Below are 24,882 nucleotides of genomic sequence, written 5' to 3'. Positions count from 1 at the left end.
ATTGTTTTGTTAATAAATTTGTGGTTATCTCGTTTGAAATGCTTTACATTTTGTCATATGGAGGTCTTTTATAGCTTACTTTACAGCATGAATGTTGTTATAGGCCGTATGGTGACCTATAGTTGCTTACATATTCGTCCTTTGGTCTCTTGTGGATAGTTGTCTCATTGCAATTTATACCATATTTTATTATGCCCATATGTATCAGTTAGTCTATGAAAAGGTATGTACTATGAAATTTAGAGCGAGGGGCTTGCCCCGAGCACTTAATTTCATAGTATATACCTTTTCATTGACTATCCAATTTAGCACATACATTTTTGTGTGTATTTACAATTCTAGTAATCTTTTAATCGGGCCATTGAAAGTTTATTTTGGCTGACTACTTGTATCACAGGTGTTTGTAAAACGGAATTCATTAACTAAGTTTTATGTTTTGTAAATTACTCACTAGTATCATAGTATAATGGGGTGAATTAAAAAGGCCCTTGACTCCAGAATGAAAAGATGGTAGCTACTGGTGTAGGTATGCATATTGATATTAAGCGGTGTTTTACTATATGTACTTCTTTCCATGGTAAGATGACAAAATAAATTGACCATAAGCAGGCATATATCATAATAAAATTGCAGTGGAAGTTTTACATGTTTTGAAAATATTTTTCAATTTCATTTATAACACATTTGAAACGTATAGATACATGTGGCCATAGATAGTCTAGCGGATCGGCATTAAAAAGCAATTATCAATTATATATCAAAGAGTTTATGTTTTGTGGTTTTCTTTTCAAAGTAAAAACTAAAAGATTTATCAGGATATATACATAATTATATATATATACGTGGCACATTCCCTTCAGACATTATCACGGTTTCTCAATTCATAATGAAATACGTCAATTTCTTTAAGAAAGTTTAAAAAAAAGCATCATCAATTTTACTTAATTCCCTTCCCAAGGTTTCATAGTGTACATAGTAAATTAATTGCATATATGGTAGATTACCAAAATTACAAGATAGCGTTGTACTCTAATCAAGGTTTTACATGTAAGGACCATAGTTGTTATTCTTTTATTTAAATGAAAGAAACTTGCAATTGTCAAAAATATTTATTAAATTAATCCAAAGGTTTTAATAGCAGGATATTTAAAGATCAATATGAAAACTAATTACAAACTTTTTTTTTCATTTGGGACACTGCATTTTATTTCAAAATAGACAGTGGCAAGTTTTGTTTTAATATCTTCATTACAATACTATTAAATAAATAAAGTAAATAAGTCGATATGTGAAATTATGACATGTTTACTATCATGAATGTCTGAATATGAATGTTTAGCCATAAGTGGAATCATGAATATTAATATTATATTTTTGATATGCATGAATAAATAAGCTAAACATATACAGAATATAAAAGTCTGTAAAGGCGTTAGAATTTGCTAGATGAAAAATAATTGGTCTTCTAGACAGCAGGTAAGATCAATAATTTTATCAATTTCAAAGTACCTCTTGCTTTAGATTTACAATTAATTATAGATCTTTTTGTTTCTTCCTTAAAATCGTCTGTTCTTTATTTACAATCAAACAATTGTTACAATCAATATTTGTAGTATATCACAACTATCTAACTTTTGAGAATAAGTTTTAAAAGTGGTTTACATTTATAAAAGTTGACATAAACGTCAACCTAAAACGCAATGAAGAAAAAAAAAGATGGGGTAGGTTTTCTCTGCGGCACAATATATCTTGTTCTTTTAAAACTTAAATACTTAGATAAATGTTTTATTGAGATGTGTAAAATCTGATTTTTTCTTATTAATTCTAGTGGTACGTGGTAAATTTTTAACAACTTTGAAGACATTTTTTCCAATAAAAGGCTAAAGTAATTTGAGAACAAGAAATGGTATCTTGAGCAGAAGACCGTCTAGGCTTTCAAGCATCTAATTGTAGTTTAAAAACTCGATGATAATTTAATTATATTATATTCTTTATTCCAACGCAATACAGCTAGTACTAAAATAAATATCAAAATTCAATTTCAAATTCAAATATTGTATTGGATAAAGCACATATTACAAATATGAAATTGTGTAATACAAGTGTACAATATACATGACATATACAACTTGACAAATAATGTAAATTAAACATAATGCATAACAAGAGAAAATTAATGGAAATGAATGATATGCTATATGTACATGTATAAATACAATATGATATAAATATTAAGAAAGCATCAAATAGTACAATTTAGTAATTATTTAATACAATTTATACAATTTATGGTATACAATTAACACAATTTAATACAATTTTTGAGTGTGTTATAAATTTCTACAATTTTATAACTATGGATATACACATTTAGGAGTTTTGAACTCTTTCAGCAATGTATGAATACTGTCAAATACTAATGAGTTTTTATTTTATATAACGAACAGTTACAATTGTGCAAGTTTAAATGCTGATGGATTTCTCTAGTCATAAGGTTTAAATTTATAAACGAATTTCTTTATATAAATGATATTCATCTTCTATAGAATTTCAGTTGCACGCATAACATGTTTTAGCGTTTCTGTCTATATTTGCAAACCTTACATCAACAGGATGTTAAAATATTCGAAAACTCTTTTCAGTTATAATTTACTACAAACAAATTCAGGTCAAATAATTATCCTGTGACTTATTCCATACGATAGAGAAATATAAAATATACATGGATATTTTTCTGTCTACATCTTAATAAAAATCTATTAAACAGAATTTATATTCAAAATTTTAATATAAAATTGAGAATGGAAATGGGGAATGTGTCAAAGAGACAACAACCCGCCATAGAACAGACAACAGCAGAATGTCACCAACAGGTCTTCAATGCAGCGAGAAATTCCCGCACCCGGAGGCGTCCTTCAGCTGGCCCCTAAACAAATATATATACTAGTTCAGTGATAATGAACGCCATACTAAACTCCAAATTGTACTATATTTACTTTTTTTTTTTATTATTGTGGCTTTATTTCGTTAGACCTTTTTTCCTTTGACCTTTTTCCTACATTCCGTAAAACACCCCACGTCAGCTCCTCCTCCCAGACTACTGAGATAAAACTGCAAACAATGACATAATCAATCAACAACCCTCTGTGCTTATTGACTTTATTTAAAACATTTCGTGTCAACTTGTCATGTACGGTGACCTATAATTGGTTACATCTACATCATTTTGTCTCTGATGGAGAGCTGTCTCATTGGCAATCATACTACATCTTACTGTTGTTATACATGTTATAAGGATTACTAATACCTAATAAATCTCGGAATTTACATGATAGCATTCAGTTGATCTTTACTTTTGACATAAACTGCCATCCAGCATTTTAGCTTTACAGAATATAATTGTCATTTTTTAACAACACTCATATTTCATCATTTTACTGCACCTTTGTAAATATAGTGCCGGAACTCTTTCTACCGTGTCACACATTCATGGGTAGTCTAGGTCTTTAAACACCTCCGTAGTGGTCTTCCGAGTGCAAAATACACACTGAAATTTCTAAATATATATATATATACTATATAAATAACGAGTTCCAGTATCGATTTCTTAATATCCCCACACTTTACAACCAAAATTCACTATGTATATATCAGACACGTATCGAAGAGAATTCACTATGTATATATCAGATACACATCAAAGAGAATTCCCAATTTTTAGATCAGATACATATCGATGTATATATCAGATACATCGGAGAGTCTCTGTATTAAAGAAGTCATCTTGAATTTTACTAAACAAACTAAATAAACTAAATACAGCTTTTATACCTTGAGTTAACAGCATTTTCTAAGTATTTGTAAAAATACCATACAATTCTACAATATACCATATGATATATAAATTCGTTACATAACACGATAAACTCTTCATTAATGGTTCATTTCTCTTCTAGTTTGATGAAAAACCGATAATATCATATTCATAAAACAATTATTCAGTAAAATGCAAGGTTTCTTTCATAATCATGAGGCATGGATACAAATACATGCATTTCATTAACATATTGGTTTTCCGATTTGTCAGTTTACATTTTTATCTTAGTTTGTAGTATGTGTAAAAACTGTTGTTATAATTGAATGAAACAGACTTGTGGGAAAAAAATAATAGAACGAATAATTATTTGTATTTATTATTGTAAGCTTTATGGTGTTTTAAAATTGTGATGTTTCTACGGAACGATTTTCTTCAATACACTAGACCAGTAAATATATTTCAATTTGTAAGTTATAATTTTTATCAAACAGATTCAGAACTAATGAACTTTGATATGTATAAACTAGTATACGCTGTACTGAAAATATAGCAAGAGAGAAACAAAATGATTTTCAATTAATATTTATAAAAAGAAATGAGACAACTCTCCACTAGAGACCAAATGACACAAAAGTTTACAACTATAGGTCAGAGTATACATTTGTTTTGTATAAATTTGTTTATAGTTTATTTTATAATAAATATTTGCATATAATATCTGCGATTTCCGTTATTTGTTGAATTCCTCTTGTAACGCTGTTTGTGTCGTCTGACAGATTATAATAAAGAATTTGCACTTTCGCAACTATTGATGTTTAATGTCCAGAGTTGAATGATTTCCAAGCAACACATAAAAAATTATTTAAGCGACAAGCGATTGTATGATGGCCACTAACGGCGCGATTCCTAATTCTCATTCTAAGAAAAAAATACCATCGATCATGTAAACATTATCTTGTTACCTTTATGTTTTATTACCAGGCTCTGACAAGTTAATGAACGTTTAATATGCACATGACATTGTCTGATATATATATGTCTCCCAAATTGACCAATGATTACATGTCGAGTATAGGACTATGGCAACACTTGTCTACTGTCAATCAAAATATAGTAATAGAATGCTCCGCCCAGGACACAAATTATGAAATGAAAAAAATCATAGGTTGCATAAGCAAAGATGTGCTCATTTTTTAAAACATTTTTCGTCCTAGATCTGGTGAGGCATGCAGTTATTTAATAAAATAAATGTGCGTTTTTTGTTAACGTACTGTCAATAATCAGTAAACTTACGAAAGGTAGGACACATTTTATTTATTTCATACGGAAATCTAAATAGCGCACCGTTGTGAATTAATTATACATATAATATTCCTTTTAATTTTTAAAATAACTTTATATGTGTATAAGATGCTGTACTTGCTTTATTATATTATACATTTTGTTACAAAATTATCAAGCCATTTTAAATGATGTTTGCTGTTTAAAAAGTTCGAATGAATCGTCTACAGACCAAAATAATTTCAGAGGAATGAAGTTTTCCTGTTTAATCTCGTTAAGGGTTTATATGGTTGCAACACACGATTTTTGTTTTCGGCCTTTTCAAATGTTTGATCCTAAGCTTATTTAAAGAAGGTTATTTATTCTTCGTGTAATTGAAAATAAGCGGTTACTTATAAAATCAAACTTTTTTATTTTCAAAATTTCCAAGCTCAGTTGTTACTAAATCAATTTAAATTGGTAGTATTTTATTCAACTAAAGGCACAAAACTTATATTTCAATGTCATCCCTAATTTCGATAATAGATAAAAAAAAGAAAAAAAAAGAGTAAATTTATCCAATACTTCATTAAATATTATTTGTTTATGTTCATTTAACTTAATATAAAGTCTCAGTTCACACAAATACATATGTTTGCATAAAATAAGTCAGGGCTGATATGTATAAAACCACTTAAGTTAAGATATCCAATCAAAGTACTAATTTATCGTACATAACATGTAGAAAAATCCGTCCGTTCGGAACTATTCTTAACTTAAGTAGTTTCATGCATATCCGCCCAGAGTTTTATATAAGAAAAAATAATTTACGGAATATTAAGTTTATATCTGCATGAATTGTGTATATAGTTTTGGACTGAGGGTTAAAATGAGTTTAAGTCAGCTGGAATATTTGTCTACTTCCGTTTGTTGTATATTTTATTTGTATAATAACCGGTCTACAGTATGTAGTTCCTGACACTGGCGTAGGAGCCGGTAGGATGGGGGCAATGGGGAGAACTATGTTTCCCCTCACTTTTGAGAAGATGAAATAATTATTGAAAATGAAAACGGACACTTACTGACTCACTTCTAGACTATACTGAAAGACCATAGACAAGGTTTTCTTGTCTAGCTTGCATCTTTCAAAAATTGCCCCCTCCTAATATCCATTCTACTCCTACGCTACTGGTTCCTGGTAACATTTTTATACCCCGATCACACGACACAACAAAATCGGATTTCGCAAATCGATTTGACAACGTTCCCATATAATCCGGATCAAATCCGTATTTGCGATTTTAGAGAAAATAATTTGAGGTAAATAGTTTGACGTTCGATTTCAACCAACATCGGATTTAAGTCTGAAATAAATCTACGCGTGTCTTAAATACAAATTCAAATCTTAACTATATCAGTGCGCGTACTTCCAGTTTACTATTTTTGCGTCAGAAAATCACGTTCATGCGATGATTAATATGCATTACCCCGACTCATATGCGTAAGTCAATTAAGGTTAATAATAACATATTACAGATTTGAATGTAGCATCATGAACAGGGTATTAGGTGCGGATCCAGGATTTTCAAAATAAAATGGGGAATGCAAGCCAACGTTCGGATTGATACGTCTGCCTCCTGCCCCTCCCCCACTTAATACGCTTCTTGGTTTAAGAGAAACTCATTGGTTCACCATCGTCGTTTTATTCTAAGTTATGAGAAAAAGTTTTGCAAATATTTCTCTGCCTGCCTTTTTTTGCTCTGGATATTGTTGACAGCAGCTGCCCCTTCTTTTCTCTCTTTCGTTAATGGTTGCCGAACGTCCAGCGGTTAATATTAATATGTCTGGTATATACAGGACGATTTTATTGAATTAATAACAAATCACTAATTATCTGTCAGAACGCGTTTTAATAAATATTCTATTTACAATGAGTACAACCAATTTAATACCGTTAAACGTGTTTGCACATTTATTGTGATTCTATCACGTGGACTATAAACATCTTAGGTAAGTTATGTATGTCTCAAAAATAAGTTATGTAACTCCTCGGGGCAGATTTCACGTTACAAATTCAAGGTCAGATATATATTCTTTGTGTTTCACATTTAGTGTTTCACGTATAATTACTATAACTAAAGTCTGTTTCATTGTTTTATCCAACGTCTTTCGGAGCCCACGAGTAGATAGTTTTTTATAGATTTTTTTAACTTGGCTATAGATTTAAAGATCATTATGTAAACTGTACTCAGTTCGACATTCTCAAAGGGCAAAAGTTAAGCACTTCGGCATACAATATACTTCATTGTTATACATGTATTTTGTTGTTTTGCTTGGGTTGATTTTTTTGATTTTTTTTTGTATTTCCGCATTCTCCTTATGTGCGAATTATTTCAAATTATGGGCAAACAATTGTAAAGAAAAGAGAAAAATAGATAGAAATAAAAATAGAATAGAGAAAAAAGGTCCGAAGTTAAAGAAGTAAGAAATGAAGGACCCCATTCAGACCCTCATGTACAAATCTATGTATTTCTGAACTGGATACATTAGTCTTAGATACGACTTTTTTCAGTTAATATACTAGAAATGGAAGTATTACATGTTCAAATTCATAGCCATTAGGTGGATGCATTGTTTACGCTCCTCAGACGAAGGGAGACAGACAACTTTGAAACGGTTTGTTATGGATGTATGATTAAAATAATATTTTTTTATTTATTAAACTGAAATATGTGTATGTTCAGTACAAATTGTGAAGCAAATTGAAATATTATGAAACATTTTCGAAAAGGCTTATTATTTTTACATTAAAAAAAAAAACAACACGAATTTGAAAGTACACAAGGTCTTCATTTTGATTTGATGAACCAAAAAGGTTCTGGAAAACCGTTTCACGGGTAAAACAGACAAGACACATTAAGACTTATATTTGTTGAATTTCGAGAAAATAATACCTTCAGAAGTGTTCAATTTTATTTTAGGCGTAATTCCAAACACAAATTACGTTGCAAGTTTAATTTGGATGTCACACACGTGTACCCCATGTTTATTTGAAATAAGAACAAAATGCAAGCAGAGAATAAATATAAGAAACGTTTTCAATACTTTGACATACATGTTATAATGTAAAACAAATAAACATAATATGTTTTTACACGATTCATTATTTTCAGGCTTATAAAGTGTAACCTGAGTGTCTAGCGGCAAAGATGATGCAAGGAGGGCATGGCCCGATGGGAGGCCCTGGCGGAAGCCAAATGGTACGTTTTCCGTATTGACTGCGATACACTACAAAAAATAAACCTTGTGTGATTGAAGGGTGCTTTCCAATGAAACAGAACCCAACAACTGTTCAATTAAAAATCGCTAAATGTACTAGTAATTGAAAAGTTACAATATTAGATAATATCTATCCGCGTTTAAATGTGTACCGCAGTTCGGTAGTCTTTTCATAAGACTTTTATACTGCATAGTAACAAAGGTACGGCGTAACAATCTTATTTTTCACAAGAAAGAAAGAGCTCAGATATTCCATATCCCATTGATTAAAAGACTAAATAAACCAAAACATGCTAAGAAAGACCATAATTAATTATTTGTTTAAAAGTATCCACATACAAACTCATTTTTTTTCTTTACACGTGATAATTAATTTATTGCATTAAAGCTGCACACAAACACATTTCTATAAACTGTCGTATTATCTATGTTATAAAAAGAGATGTATCAATCGGACACATTCGCTGATTGTGTATTGAATTTAAGCAAGAACATCTCGTTGTAGTCTTAGATATTTGCTTCTGAACTATGGACATGTACTTTTTTATGCCTTTTCAAAAAGATAATGTATAGTAATTCAAATTCATGGGAAAAGCTAGTTCTGTGTTTGGGAAACCAACATTTGTTTACGTTTTTGGCAGATATAAATGTTAAGGTTTAGAAATGTTGAAGAAATAAGAAGAATTTGAACTCAAAATTTTCCGTAGCTTACATGAGACGATCATAGATATAAGAAGATGTGGTATGAGTACCAATGAGACAACTCTCCATCCAAGTCAAAATTTATAAAAGTATACTTATTTCTGGACAATGTTACAAAATATAAAAGAAAGTTAGAATACACAAAGCGAGCATACATATAATGAAATGGTTTTTTTTTTTGTTATCAGCAGGGACTAATGGATGATGAGGATAGTAAAGCATTAATGGATGAAGCCCGAGAGTGGATGGGTGATAAGGTTGATGAAATGGGACCAGGGAAAGACATGAATCCTATGGACCAGTTACCTCAACCGAAATCAAGACGGATAAATATTGAACCATCTAAACAGTAATTAACATCAATATATATTATATTTATTTATGATGCAAATCATTATACGTTCTTCTTCTTCTTCCAAGTAAGGAACCGAATTCATATACGAATGTGTATGGTCCCGCGAAATCTTATAGTTATGGTGTAAAATTTAAATTGCGAGATATGTATTGTCTTGCAGGGAGCAGTCCATTTAACTTTGAAAATGAGGCTTAAATTTAATATTTCATTTTGGTAAACATAAAATCGAATTTATTCTGGAAAAGTCAATTGTTTTTACTGGGTCAAATTGAAGGGTTTGACACGTACAGATTTGTATTTTGTACGTCAGTCTGTCACACTTGTCTCTTCCGCATATTTAAGAGATGCTTCGATCTATCGGAAAGACATTTAGTCATATCATAAGATGTATTAGATTCAATTTGACTTTCTTACTGTTTGAGCGATTTTTGCGAAAATTGCGACCCTGGAACATTGAAAATTGTAAAATATTTTGTTTATTTTTGTTTTAATGTTTGAATCAAATGTAGATATTTAGCAAAAAGTAATATCCTATGAAGTCACTCATAAATCAAGTTTTAGTTTCTTTTCGGTTCTGCGATTTTTTGCCGAAATTGTGGCCTTTGGACATTTTAGTTTTCAAATACAAAATTACCCTGCCTGTGATTCTTCAGAGGATGGGTCGGGCATAAGGTTTTCGATGAAACATCGTTATAATATAACATACATATTATTTGTATTTGCATCTCAAATTACTTTCTGACAAAATCAATGTTTGTTTGTTATTTGTTTGTATTTACATTTGAACTGCCATATTTTTTTTAGATCCGGTCTAGATTTAGATAACGCCATTGCTATAGTCGGTGTTGGTGGAAAATTTCCTGGAGCGGAAACTGTTGATGATTTTTGGCGTGTTCTAGTGAATGGGGAGAACCACGTGGTTGAAATCCCGCCAGAAAGATGGAATGTCGAAGAATATTATTCAGCAGATTACGACGAACCCGGTAAAACATATGTCCGTAGAGGTGGATTTTTACAAAAGTATGTATATGTTTGAGATGCAGATAGATATTGTTACGATTCAATAGAAATTTTCAAATTTTTTTCACAAAACTCTAATTAGCAGTGCTGATTTTTTTAAGTATTAATTTATAACAGAAAAACGTAAAATTTTAGCTAATATTGACGCAATTATTCACTAAGTACAAGGTATTCCATGGTGACTGGTGTGTAAATTTCAGAGGCTTTTGTATATAAATGAGTTTTTCGTTTTAACTTTTCAATTATACGGGGATCTTGAATACTTAATGTCGTTAAACTATACAATGTATTTATTATTTACAATTAGTATGCATTTGTAATTATAAGGATGTGTGATGATTTTTTAGACTGGGTGAAAACTATGTTATGCATTAAATTAACCCTTATCGGGGGATTGCATAGAAAACAGACATGGGGTAATTGAAAAATGTAATATTAAATGACCGTAATTAATTACAATTTTTTAAGTAATTGAATGTAATATGTAATTGAGCATTTTTTCAATTACAAGTAATTGAAAGTAATGAATAACATAACCAAAATTGTCTGTAATTGACAATTACTTTTCAATTACAACTCAATTACATTTGAAATATAGGATCAGAAAGATTGACTCTTGTGTTTTCTCAAAAAATAGTGAAAAGCCATGACCTAAGTAAATGTAGTTAGCTGACAAAGCAAAGCCTACACAGTATATTTTTTGTAATTACACAAACATGGGAGATTCTTTATTTTGTATTGAATTGACAGAAAAGAAAAAGAAAGATTGTAAAAACATGCCATAGTTTGTGTTTAAAAGAAACCATTAGTAAGTCACTGTCTTAATAGATATTGTTAGACATTGTTTAACATAATCAACTTCGATATAGTCAATCAATAAATATAACCTCTGACTATTTGTTTTATTTTAAACTTTATAATGACTCTTTTTACAACAGTTATGTTTGCATGTTATACAGGTGTTAAGCCAATTAGAGAGAGATAAATATACCCTGAGGTACATGATTGTTTTGTAAAATCAGGCTTTCTAAATCGTTTCTTTAGGGAAAATAATTTTAATAAATTGTGATAGAAATAAAAAATCATTTCAAAATATTAAAATTAGGACTCTCTTGTTGTTTAAAATATAAAATTTCAATGGGTAATTAAAGCAAAATTTAATATTTTCAAAATATTGAATAAGACTTTTTATCATTTTGAGCATTGAATTAAACCAGACCTCAAGTCCTAAGGATTCTTGATTGACAAAGTTTTTTATGTGCTCTTCAGATTTATGTATGTTTTTTCTTTATTTCCGTAACATACCAGATATCTAACTTTTACTCTTCTTTGATACTGACTGAATTTTAAAATAGTTGCTGTAGATCTCATTTGTTATTATTATACAGCAATGTAAGATACGTATGTACATATCATAAAATTAATGCATGTTTTCAACATTTTATCTAAATTTTCCTTTCAAAAATAATTAAAGTAATTAATTACATTTGCCAAGTAATTGAAAGTAATTATTTACATTGGTGAAAAAAGTCACATGTAATGTGTAATTTAATTGAACATTTTGTGATTGTAATTGAATGTAATTAATTACTTTCGAAAGTAGTTGACCCAATGTCTGCTAGAAAAAGTTGTAAACTTATTTAACAACTACAAAAAAGATATTGCAGCAACAAAATCGAAATGATAAAAGCATTAAAATCTTAATAACTGACAAGGTTTTTACTTTGCTGTGGGTTTAGACTTGTGGTTTGAGTATCAAACGCATTACCATTAATAGCGATTTTTAGAATACCAAGAAGTTGAAGTTGAAGATTAAAGATAAATTCGTGTGTCAAAAACATATGTCCTGGCTCCATGAAAAAAACAATTAATTCATTAATAGCGGTATAACAGAGGACAAATGTTGGTTTTTTCAGCTTTGATGAGTTTGATCCAAAAATGTTTGGAATTAGTGAACCGGAAGCAGCTAAAATGGACCCTCAACAACGATACATTCTTGAGTGTGTTCACATGGCACTTGAAGATGGTGGTTTAATGAGAAAAGATATTCAAGAAACTCGGACTGGTGTTTATATTGGTAAGTCGACCATGAAACACCTTTAGTATAATGCAATGTGTTTAAATTGTGTGCAATACAACATTATTGCATTGTCGGTAAACCCTGAAAATTCTATAATCCGCCCTGTAATTGAAGATCCATCTGAAAGAGTTGTTTTCCATTAGACGGACACACATTTTCCTGGAAAATTAAGAGCTAGCGGAAAGAGCAAATTTATATGTGCGTTATGTATTTAATCGTTAAGCTTTTCAAATCTTACATTAAATTGCATTTAATCTTTTGTTAAGATAAACTGGGATACAAATAGGTATTTCTTTATATTAGAAATTGATAAAAACGCCCAAATATTACTTTCAACTTATCATGTTTAATATAAGCAGCGATCCACTTTGTCCTGATAAGAATCAGTCTTCATATAGTGATGCTGAATGTCAAAAAGTTTGCAATATGGTTAGGGGCCAGCTAAAGCCCGCCCCGGGTGCGGGATTTCCCCGCTGTTTTGAAGACCAATTGGTGGCTTTGGACTGTTTTCTGCTCAATTGGCAAATGGACACAACTTGTGGTGTTAAAAGTGTGTTAATAACAGAATTAAATCGGCGATATAGACAACTATACATCAATAATTGTTTGTTGCAGGAGTTATGAATGACGATTACAAAAGTTCTGCTACAGAAGATCCAGCAGTTGCCAGTAACTACACACTGACAGGGACTGCTCCAAGTATTATAGCTGCTCGTATATCCTACGTTTATAACCTCCTTGGTCCATCCATGTCTATAGATACTGCATGTAGTTCATCTCTGGTTGCTATACATTTAGCATCACAAGCTCTGAAAAGTGGTAAGTCCATATACAAATTAGAAAATTTGGTATGATTGCCAATGAGATAACTATCTAACAAGAGTACAAATGACGCGGATGAAAGCAAGTATAGGTCACCGTTGAGTTACCATGTATCTTTTTATTCAGTTGACAATGTTAAATGTCAAGCCAAATTTTCAACACCTTTTACAATCAAACCGAAAAGAAAAAAACAGACAATGTTAAAAGATACGCATTGATAATACGTTAAAAAGGCCATATATTTTGACGTTATTTTGTAACACCGAATATCGCTCCAGTTTCATTACATACATTCTGAAAATTAACTGTGATACATATTTTCGTTAGGTGATTGTACCATGGCGATCTGCGGGGGAGTCAATAGTATTCTGTATCCAGATATCCTTATTCCCCTGTCAAAAGCAAGAATGGTATCGCCCATAGGACAGTGTCAAGCCTTTTCTGATACAGCGGATGGATATATACGAGGCGAAGGAGGTGGAGTCATTGTCCTCAAAACTCTGAAGGATGTATGTATATGTGATTTAAGATAGGTGCCGATTTTTTAAAGAAATATTCTGCAGCAGGTCTCAAGGACGAGGAGGGCTGGATACTATAACTTATCACTCTGCCAAATGATACAGTACCTGCCTCAAGTTGAGTTTTCGGGGACTGTTTATGATTTTATCTTGATTGAAATTCATCAACTGTGTATCCTGCAATGACACAAAATCATTACATGCACAGCAAAAAAACAAAAAAGCAAGAAAATACCGCGTTCATTGCTGTTCTCCATCTCAAAATCACAAGGAGGCTTTCTTTAGCATACATGTACTTTGAATTATTTGACGGTAAATTTTCTAAAGTACTACTTGTTTTCAGCTTACGTAGACTCTGAAAGGTTAAGATATTTACACATGATATAGCCACTTGCCTCGTTTTGATTTGTACATATCCATTCTGAATACCAGATTAGTATCAATGTTAAAGTTTAATGACATCATGCATATTTTATTATAGGCAAGAGCTGATGGTAACAAAATATGGGCTACCATAGCGACAGGTTGTAACCAAGATGGTAGAACAATGACACCAATTACAGCGCCATCTATACAGATGCAGACAGAATTGCTACAAGAAGTTTATGAAAAGAACAATGTCAGCCCAGACTTGGTGCAGTATATAGAAGCTCACGGTAACTATAAATTACCATGGTGTACTTCAAAAGTAACTCATGTTCTGACTATGTTGTGTAAGCCTCTCAATTTTTTTTAAAGAAATGGCGTCAACTCTGAAGTACAAGCTATTGTCTAAAGACTCCGAAACAGTTTACTAATTTTTATTTCGATTAATGTAAATGCAGACGCATAGCTACTGCCTTCTTTTCAACAAATATCAGTTTTTGAGGGAGCGGACAAACAGTACGATAAAAATTAACCAAGCAGTTACTTTTCACAACTTTTCTACTGTTTAAATTGATAGTATTGGAATATTTGTATTGTATTAATTTGACCCTTTCATCAATTACCGTGTAAATGAATGTAAATATTGCAATACGATCTTTGATTTTATCTTTATGGGGGTATTTTAGAGGATTGTTAGTCCCTTTTCGATGTTTCAGATAATATACTTATGATTTGTTATGGTAGGAACTGGTACACCTGTTGGAGATCCAATTGAGGCCAACAGTTTGGGTGAATTTTTCTCTCAATACAGAGAAGAAGGGAAAGAGGCACTAAAAATAGGATCAGTTAAAACAAATATCGGTCACCTAGAATCAGCAGCTGGGGTAGCTGGAATCGTTAAGGTTCTTCTTATGATGAAGCATGGAAAAACCGTTAGATCTCTTCATTTTGAGCGACCAAACCCAAAGATTGACTTCCCAAAATACAACATGGCGGTTTCAATCGCTGTTGAAGATTGGCCTACATTGAACGACGGAACAAGAATGAGCTGTGTAAACTCGTTTGGATTTGGAGGTACAAATAGTCACGCAATTATAAAACAGTTTCCACTTGAAGATGTGCAAGAGACAGATGAAGATACCAAAGAAAAGTACATTGTCTTTCTGTCCGCTCTGGACAATGGTGGCCTTACAAATAGCCTTCAACATTTCATACATTGTCTCAAAGACACATCAGTAGACAGCCTAAAGAGTATTGCATACACTAGTTCTTGCAGACGTGAGCACTTCAAGTACAGACTTGCTTTCGTGAGTGAATCAAAGGAAGATCTCCGCCAAAAAGCAGAAGGACAATTGAAAACGATTGAAAGTGTTCGACCAGCTGGTTTGAACCCACCAAATGTTATTTTTGTGTTTTGTGGTGTTGGAACAACTTGGACTGGAATGTGCCAAGAACTTTTGCAAAGTGAAGCAGTGTTTAGTGAAACTGTAAAAAAAGTGGACGAATTATTGGAACCTTATACTAAATGGTCAATTTATGAGAAATTGAAAGATGCAGCAGACTTGACTGAACCATTGGTTGGTCATCTGGCAATTTTTACTTGTCAAATTGGATTGACAGAGCTTTGGAAGTATTATGGCATAGAACCAAAAGTTGTATTGGGGCAGTCTGTCGGAGAAGTTGCCGCTGCATATGCTTCAGGTTGTCTATCTCTTGAAGATGCTGTCAAGGTTATATATCACAGATCGGCAATCTTATCAAGAGCAACAGGAGGGTCCATGTTTGTGGTTGGCAGTAGCAACACAGAGATGGTAGACGAGTTATGCCAGGAGTATGATGGAAAAATAAACATTGCTGTGTACAACAGTTCAAAATCCTCGACCGTATCCGGTGATACTGATGTTGTCAATGAAGTAATGCAAAAGCTGAAAAAGAAAAGTGAAGAAGAAGACGAACCCATTTTCTTACGACCACTTCATGTTAAATGTGCCTATCACAGTCACCATACGGAAAAATCCAGCATTGATCTAGAAAATGCCCTTCATGGGTTATCTGGTACAACACCTACAGTGAAGTTATTTTCTACTGTGACTGGTGAGGTAGCCACTCCTGAACAATTTGTTACGGCTTCATATTGGAGGGAAAATGTCAGAAAACCTGTTTTTTTTCAAAAAGCAGTCCGAAATGCTGGCCTGCTTAATACTATAAATATATTTGTCGAAATTGGCCCAAAGCCTGTTCTAAGAACACATTTGAGTGATAGTTTCGCAGAAGGAAAGGCAATTAGCTTGCCCTCTATGAACGTGAACTCAGAATCATCCTGCATAATGGATTCACTTGCAGAGTTCTACAAAAATGGTGTGAATCCTGAAATGGAACGAATTAATCCATACACTGCTGTAATATCCGATATACCGAAGTACATACCAAACAGAATGAAATCATTATTTGAAGCCGACAGCACGAAATTAAGAAAACAAGGTCGAGGAAGATTGGCATCAGCCCATCCATTTGTAAAACGACAGTCCGACGATAATACACCTTTCAAAATAGACATCAGTACCACTTCTACTCCTTATGTTTATGAGCACAACGTAGCAGGAAATATTTTAGTCCCTGGAGCGTTGTATGCGGAAGTGGCGTTGGAAGCTAGTAAAAGTCTGCTAGAGCAGTCGCCTTTTAATTTGGAAATAGGAGTGGATTTTCAAAGACCTCTCCGTTTATCACCAGGTAGCCCCTGTGAAGCCTTTGTAATGCTAAAGTCGTTAGAGCCATTGAAGAGCATGACCTTTACGATACAAACAGGAAATGACATCATAGCACGCGGAACATCAAGATTGATAAATGAAGATGTAAAGGTAAATTTTGTTGATATTCAGAAGATAAAAGAGAGATGCAAAATATTTCATCCCAAAGACCAGACATATGAAACATTGAAAACACTTGGCTTTTCATACGGTGATGACCTACAAATCCTAGGTGATGGATATAAAAATAGAACTGAATGTCTTGTTAATGTGACCTTGTCAGAGTTGCTGATCAAAGATTTGAATACAACAAATATTCATCCAGCAATCCTCGATGGCCTTTTACAAACGCCTGGAATCATTTTTGAATTGATGGAGGAAAGACCTTCTGGACAACTACTTCCTGCAGGATTTAAAAAGCTTATTTTACGACGATCTCCAGAAAAACATATGTTAGCATACATGAATTTGACATCATTTTCTAAGGATGAAATTTTGTATAACCTACTTTTACTCCAACCTGATGGCATTGTAGTGGCTGAGGTTAAGGACTTTACGATTAGGGCAATTGAAAAGTCAGAGAGACACAACGGTCAAATTGCACACAAAATAGTTTGGACAGAAGTTGACTTGCAAGAAGACAACAAAAAAACTTCTAACGACATTGCACTATTAAATGACAAAGACGAACAATATGATGAAGAATCAGATAAGAGCTCTTTTACATGTAAAGCAGATACAGAAATTATCAAGGATGACTATGACAAACAGTCAAACAGTTCAGGCTATTCAAGCGAGAAAAAAGACCAAGATAAAGACAGATGCTCCAGTTTATCAAGCAATGAAAAGGGAGACTTGGACAAAGAATTTAGTTCAAGCGAAGATGAAGAAAAAGATGTAAAAAAGGACGAGATATCGAATCCACGAAAACAAAGAAGGTTTATTTTTATTTCCCGGGATGAAAGGACAAAGCAGACATTTAAGGAACATGTTTATGGTGATATTGAAATTAGCTATTATATTGCCCATAATTCAACCAATATCATCGAAGACATATTGGAAGAACATTTCAAACCCAGCGAAGCTGAATCAATGAAAGACGATAAAGAAACATGTATTATCTTTGCAAATGGAAGAATGAAAGAAGAATATACGACAGATGGTACCGTTTTACTCGATGATTTGGTCAACAACTGTGATCTATTACTGACAATCTTAAAGTTCATGTCAGACAGACAAGATTCGGTTCCAATCTACATATTGACTCAAAGTACTCAATCACCCGATGTATCAGGCCAGTTTAACCTTGTCGGATCAGAGCTATGGGGATTTGTTCGATCAGTACTTAGGGAACAGAGTTTCAAGTTGTACCTCATCGATATAGATCCAAGCTTCAAGGAATGCATGAAACAGTTGCTTACTGTTCTCAAAGGTAACAATAAAAGACTAGAAATACCAGAAATTGCCATCAGGAAGAAGAAAATATATGAAAACGAATTTGTAACGCAACCAGATTCTGAAAGAATAAAAACTCCAAAAGTCAAATCAATTGACAAGTATTGTGTAGCAGAATACAGGAGCAATCTTCCAGATGTTTTGAATGATACATTCTACTCTTTACAGGAGATGGATGGAGATATATTTGATCAATCCGTCTTACTGCAGGTATCGAAAGCATGTCTACACAACAATTCGTTATACCCTTTGACTTTCGAGAATGCAGTGGAAGCAGTGACTATATGGCCACAAGATCATAAAGATGGTTACGGAGTTCTCACGTTTGAAGTTGTTGGCAAACGAATAGATAAACAAGAAAAAAAAGACAAATCGGTGAAAGAATTTGTAGCATGTTATCCACTTAAAATTCAGTCTGTTGTAAACGTTCCTAAATCATGCACGGTATGTCTGACAGATTTACAACCATATGTTCCCGGCATGCTTTGTACTACTTCTCTTTTATGGGAATTAGTTAGCAAGTTACCATCAAAGAAAAACTACCTTATTCTTACTGACAATGAAAATGAGATGTCTGCAATTATCTTAAAAAATCTAATCGCATCTAGACGATCGGGACCGGCTATGGTGTTCAAATTGGAGGAAATCATGTCACCTGACCAAATATCATCAATAGTTATCCCATTGATGAAAATAGATCTTCAGACGATACATGGATTTTTAGAAGTAGCTAAACACGTGACAATGATTGCATCTCTGAGACAGTTCCTACCTTTGCAAATTGAGCGTTATGTGGCTGCCCGTTCAGCCCATATTCAATTCGTGACTGTTGATGTTGATGAGGTTTTGTCAAAAACCAAACTCCCACAGATTGTTCCAACAGTCATCAATTGGCTGAAAAAACAGAAACATAAACTTTTGGCCAAAGATCAAATTAGACTTGAACCTTCTGACACTACTTTACTACCATTTCCAAGTAGTGTTGTAGACGTTACTGGATCAAGCAATGCACAGATGTGCGATATTAGAATCCCAGAGAATCTCATTTTCAGGAAAACGGCTGTATATATTATTATTGGTGGAATGACAGGTCTTGGATGGGAAATAACAAATATGTTGGCAGAACGGGGAGCTGGATTCATTGTCAGTTTATCAAGGAGAGAACCTTCAAATGAGAAACAAACTAAAATCAAGGAAATGTCAGACCGTTATGAATGCTATATTACAACTATGCAAACTGATATAACCAGTATAATGTCTCTCCAAGAGTCATTTGATCGAATTATATCAGAAGCACCCTATCCAATAAAAGGTATTTTCCAGGGAGCTGGTGTTCTTGATGATGCTCTATTTATATCCATGACAAGAGAAAAGCTACAAAAGGTATTAATGCCAAAAGTTCTTGGGACATGGAATTTACATATTGTCTCTGAAAAACTGTCTCTAGATTATTTTGTCATTCATTCTTCTATGACATCTGTATTTGGTAACGCAGGTCAAACCAATTACGGAGCTGCAAATGCTTTTCTTGATTCGTTGGCTCACTATCGTCGATACCTTGGTTTATGTGGACAAAGTATAAACTGGGGTCCTCTCAAAGTAGGCATGGCCATTAATGATGACAGCCTTGAACAAATTTTAGAGAAAAGAGGACTACTTTCATTAAGTATACCAACCATTAGGAAAAGTTTAATAGAAGTCTTGAAGAATACCTGCCCACAAGTGACGTATGGCGTTTTTGATTGGGATGTAATAGCATCTGGACTTATTTCGGAGGACATGTCCCTTGTACAGTATAGATTTAGAGGTTTTGTCGACAAAATATTAGAACAAAGAAGATCTAAGCTAAATTCAGCACAACTGAACTTTGACCTCAATGAAATAATGTCTATACCAAGAGCAGAGAGAATGGAAGCCATTATAAAAGCCTTGTTTATTCTGGCAAGCGATGTATTTGGAGTAGAACATTCACTGCTCAATGAAGACACGCTAATATCAGCTTTGGGTGTTGATTCTATGCTTGCAATGACGTTCGCACAAACAGTCCTGAAGGTTATGCATGTCAAAATTTCTTTAGTTATGTTGCTGACAGACGGAACAACAATGATGGCATTAGCAGAAGCAATAAATGACAAACTTGAAAATGGTAATGCCGAAGAGGAACCAAAAGTAAGGGAAATTGATACTAATGTCGCAAACTCTATGACACCTTACGAAAAACGAGCTTACAATGGTCATATGAGGAATAAATATGACCCATCTTTATACATGTTTGGGGATATTACTGTTGATAGTGTCATAGCTATGCCAGAATATTGGAAACCCTTGATTGTGAAAATTCATCAAAAGTATCCTGCTCTGCGGACACTATTCATACCAGGCCATGATGACATTAGATATGGTGTCAAACGAGTAATTCTGGAACCGGAAGAGGTGGAAATAGACTTCCGCATTGTTGAGAAATCTCTCCTACTTCACAAAACAAGACATCCTCCAAACATAGATGACTATCTGTTTGACCCAGCAACAGACCTACCAATGAGGGTTTTCTACGCCAAGAAAGGTCGACAAGCGATCATGAGATTTTTATTCAACCATTTAGCACTGGATTTGCATTCCATCTCGATGATGATGAGGGACCTTCGACCAGACGCCCCTAATGAAGACCCTACAGACCCAGTAGATATAGCACTGCATATTGAAAGACGATTGATCGATGATGATGTGGAACTTAGAACCTTCTGGCAAACAGTAATTCCAGAAAATCTTCAACCAATGTCCCTGTCTGTAACAGGGGATTTAACAACAGATCCAAACTTCTTTGAGTTTACTCGAGTACGAGTACCTGACAAAGTAGCAACAGGGATAAGACCTCTGCTTGAAGCTAACAAATGTACCCTGTTTCACCTTTTTGCCACTATGTTTGAAATTCTACTACACGTTGAACTACGCCAGCCAACAGTAGCTATTATGACAACCATTGACTGCCGAATGTTTTTCCCCGAGTTGAAGAGAGAGGCCAACCGTTTTACAAATCGTATACCGCTATATCAAGAATTCGAAGATAGTTCAATACAAGTTGCTGAAATTATTCAAAGAAATAAAATAAAGATCATGAAGGCATTAGATCACGGATATATGCCTTTTATTGACATCATACAGGACGTAAAGAATCATCCTGTCAATGAGATTTTCCGACACCAAATTGTAATGGAAGAAACAACAAAAATATCATCTCTTGCTATTGACCATGGAAAAAGAACACCAATCAAAATTAAAAAACTTCAGGTTGGAAATTATTACAACGAAACCATCTTCTATGTGTGGAATGATGAAACAACGAAGAAGCTCGAACTCGAACTGGGATGCAGTACACTTATAATTGACCAGGACAGAGCTCATAATCTTCTCAACTTTATGCTAATGATGATAGAGAGATTCGTAGCTAATCCGGGTATTACATTAGAGGAAATGACATCATATGACGTAGCAAGTTGTAAAACTGGAATATCGACTTCAGAAAAAAATATTTCAAGTGAGTACTAAATAAATTTGTTTTTGATAATGCAAATAAGTTTTTTAAGTTCAGTAACATATATAAATATATTTATATCGACATGTATGTCAATTTGTATCAATTATAGTTTACGAAATATAATCTATACCGTTCCATTTAATTTCTTGAAGCGAAGGCATATCCATTGCAAATTGAAGCAATTTGTTATTTTAAGGATGTTCGCTACTCTGTTTCAAAATAACAAGCTTTTAAAAAGACTGTTATAAAACGATAGTATATAAATAAAGGAACTAAAAAAGCAGAAAAAAATGAAGGGTCCGTGTTCCATTTTTCGAGATATAAGCCACTGAAAATTTGGCGGGAAATGATTCTCTCTAGATTTTTATACTTTAAACATTGTCCGCTTTTCTCCTTTAAAAACTATGAAAAAATAACAAGGATTTTGTAAGATTTTCAAATATGGCTTTTAAAACTATATGTAATAAAATCATGAAAAAAAATTAGGGGTTAGTGGACAAAATTTTTTGATGGCAAAAAATTGATAAAACCAGAGGATTCCGAAAATCTGGCAAAAATTCAAAAACAAGAGGAGCGAACATCCTTAATTGGATAATACGCATACACAGAAATCTATACATGTTGCATGTATACCAAAGAAACTTTAATTTGTAGATTACGAAAAATTAGAAAATCAGAATAGAATAGCAGCACTATAGAACTATAAGACACAAGTTACAAAAATAACAATAAAGATAATTCTACAAACTCACATATAGGGAGATTGTTAGCCACACGGTCTAAGTAGTTTGTCTAGTGTGACCACTAGCCTGTCAAGACTGAGGTTATGGGTTCGAACCCCGCTCGAAGCGAGTTCTGTTCGACTACTATCTAACCTGACGTGATTTACAATTTTCCTGCCGACAGTCAGTGGTTCTCCTTGTGTTCTCTGGCGAACTGCAACTATATAAACTGGCAGCCATGATATAGCCAAGGTCTGAGTGGTGTTGAACATAAAAAAAACAACAAACAAACACATATAAATGATGTAGCATTGCTCATTTCATTTAACGTAATTTCGTTTTGACAAAACCACCATGTAAAGGCGTATCATTCAAGAACAGGGAATAAGTGCTACTCATCTCTAGTCAATGATTTAATTTACCATAAGATAATTTACAAAATTCAGCTTATAATACTATCCCCAAGTATTTCTTTAAATTATAACTTCTCTTATTTACCAAGCAATTTGAGCAATTTTTCTATCGGGAAAAATTTATGGAGAATCATTATCTTACATAATAAAATGCGTGTACCAAGTCAGGAATATGACAGTTGTAATCCATTCGTTTGATGTGTTTTACCTTTTGATTTTGTCATTTGATTAGGGACTTTCCTTTTTGAATTTTCCTCGGAGTTCAGTATTTTTGTGATTTTACTTTTTAGTGGGTCCAATTAATTGATACAATTTATGGTCCCTGGTAAAATCTAATCAGACACTTTTTTAGACCTCTCAAGTTGAGTATAAAATGCATTATCTAAAAAATACAATTATTTCTTTTCCAGATGTTTTCATGAAACAGACAAAGAAAGGTTGGGACCACGAAGTATATCTCTTCCTGGGATCAGACGATGAAAAGTTCCTAAAATGGGGGACGCGACCTCACAAGATGGAAAGGCGAATCGCATACACCGATATCACAGATCTTAGAATGGTCGATATGAATGGTAAGTCCTTGTAAAAATAAGGAGATGTGTAAACATGGTTAATAAGACAAAAATCTATCAGGGACCAAATGACGTGGATGTTAGTATCTATTTGGAATTCAACATTAAGTAAGACCCATACTTTATAGTCAGCTAACAAAAACATATTACAGACAGCAAATAGATGTACCGATTTTTTGTGAAAATAATAACAATATCAACAAGTTTCTTCACAGACAACAAATAAGAGGAACTGGCAATGTTTACCATAACTTTACCTCATTTCTAGGAAAGGAGATTTACATTATTAACCGTATTGCATGGATTGCAAATCTATTTTTTATGGTGAATAAATCTTTGACTTAACTGCCCCCTTGGTATCTTTATCCGGGTTCAAACTTGGCAATATGTTTGGATGTGAAGGTGCTGTTGGAATGTTGCTACACAAATTTGAAAATAAGAAACAAAGAAAACAAAAGTCGTCTCTCTTTTCATAAAGTTAGTTTCAATCGACTCTATTAGGTAATATCTGCGTACGTCTAGATTTTAAGCAAATCTACCTGTGTCTGTGGAAGGTATATTTATAAGAAATAATGTAATATTTTTATCTTAAATTTATAACTTATAAAGAATGATTAACGTCTTGTGTTTTATCTTTCAGATCAGACAGCTCTTATCTTATGCACAAATTCTCGGACATATATCTTCAAAACAAGCTTAAAAAATCAGGCCATGCAGTGGTGGCTTTCCATAAGGGAAAGGTCTCTTGGTAAAAGGGCGAATCCAAAAGAATTGAAAGAAACAGTTATAAAAGAAAACATTACAACTTTTGATGACACGAAAAATGAAATTGACTCTGTAGAAGAGAAAGAAGTTATAATTACTTCTTTCTGAGACTTTTTGTGTTGCGTTGTCTGAAAACCGATTTGGATGCTCTCCGATTTATCAGTAGACTTTATCTCCAATAACCCCGACAATCCGGAAAGTAATTGACGTGAGCGGAAGTTGACTTTTTGAATAAGTTTTATATTTTTATTTTTATTTTTCAAACACCTGTATTGTAAAGAAAGAGTGTAAATTATCAAAATATGCCAAAACTTCTTTCAGGTGATAAATTTATTGTTATGTTCTAAATGCATTGAAATATTTATGATGAATTTTATATATTTAGAAATTTAGAAATATCAAATATTGTACTTAACACTTAGCAGAAGAGAAATAAAAATACATTTGAAATTAA

The 24,882-nt window shown here is 33.0% G+C and overlaps 1 protein-coding gene across 3 annotated transcripts; it reads left to right on the top strand.

The window, feature by feature from the left end:
• Positions 1–1,426: 1,426 nt before the first annotated feature.
• LOC127720227 (probable polyketide synthase 1) lies at positions 1,427–24,882 on the top strand. Of its 3 annotated transcripts, none has more exons than XM_052226711.1 (11): positions 1,427–1,476; positions 8,251–8,337; positions 9,247–9,407; positions 10,218–10,433; positions 12,350–12,510; positions 13,129–13,332; positions 13,663–13,844; positions 14,335–14,509; positions 14,964–21,956; positions 23,502–23,663; positions 24,304–24,882. In XM_052226711.1, the coding sequence occupies exons 2-11, from the start codon at positions 8,287–8,289 to the stop codon at positions 24,534–24,536; spliced, it is 8,538 nt and encodes a 2,845-aa protein (XP_052082671.1). In that variant the 5' UTR covers positions 1,427–1,476; positions 8,251–8,286; the 3' UTR covers positions 24,537–24,882. The 3 variants fall into 3 exon arrangements, with proteins under 3 accessions (XP_052082671.1, XP_052082670.1, XP_052082672.1); XM_052226710.1 differs by lacking the exon at positions 1,427–1,476 and adding an exon at positions 5,013–5,115; XM_052226712.1 differs by lacking the exon at positions 1,427–1,476 and adding an exon at positions 7,643–7,753.

The sequence above is a fragment of the Mytilus californianus genome, unplaced genomic scaffold (genome assembly GCF_021869535.1).
Source record: "Mytilus californianus isolate M0D057914Y unplaced genomic scaffold, xbMytCali1.0.p SCAF_11, whole genome shotgun sequence".
In the NCBI taxonomy this organism is placed as follows: domain Eukaryota; kingdom Metazoa; phylum Mollusca; class Bivalvia; order Mytilida; family Mytilidae; genus Mytilus; species Mytilus californianus.
This window is presented reverse-complemented; position numbering and strand designations above follow the sequence as displayed.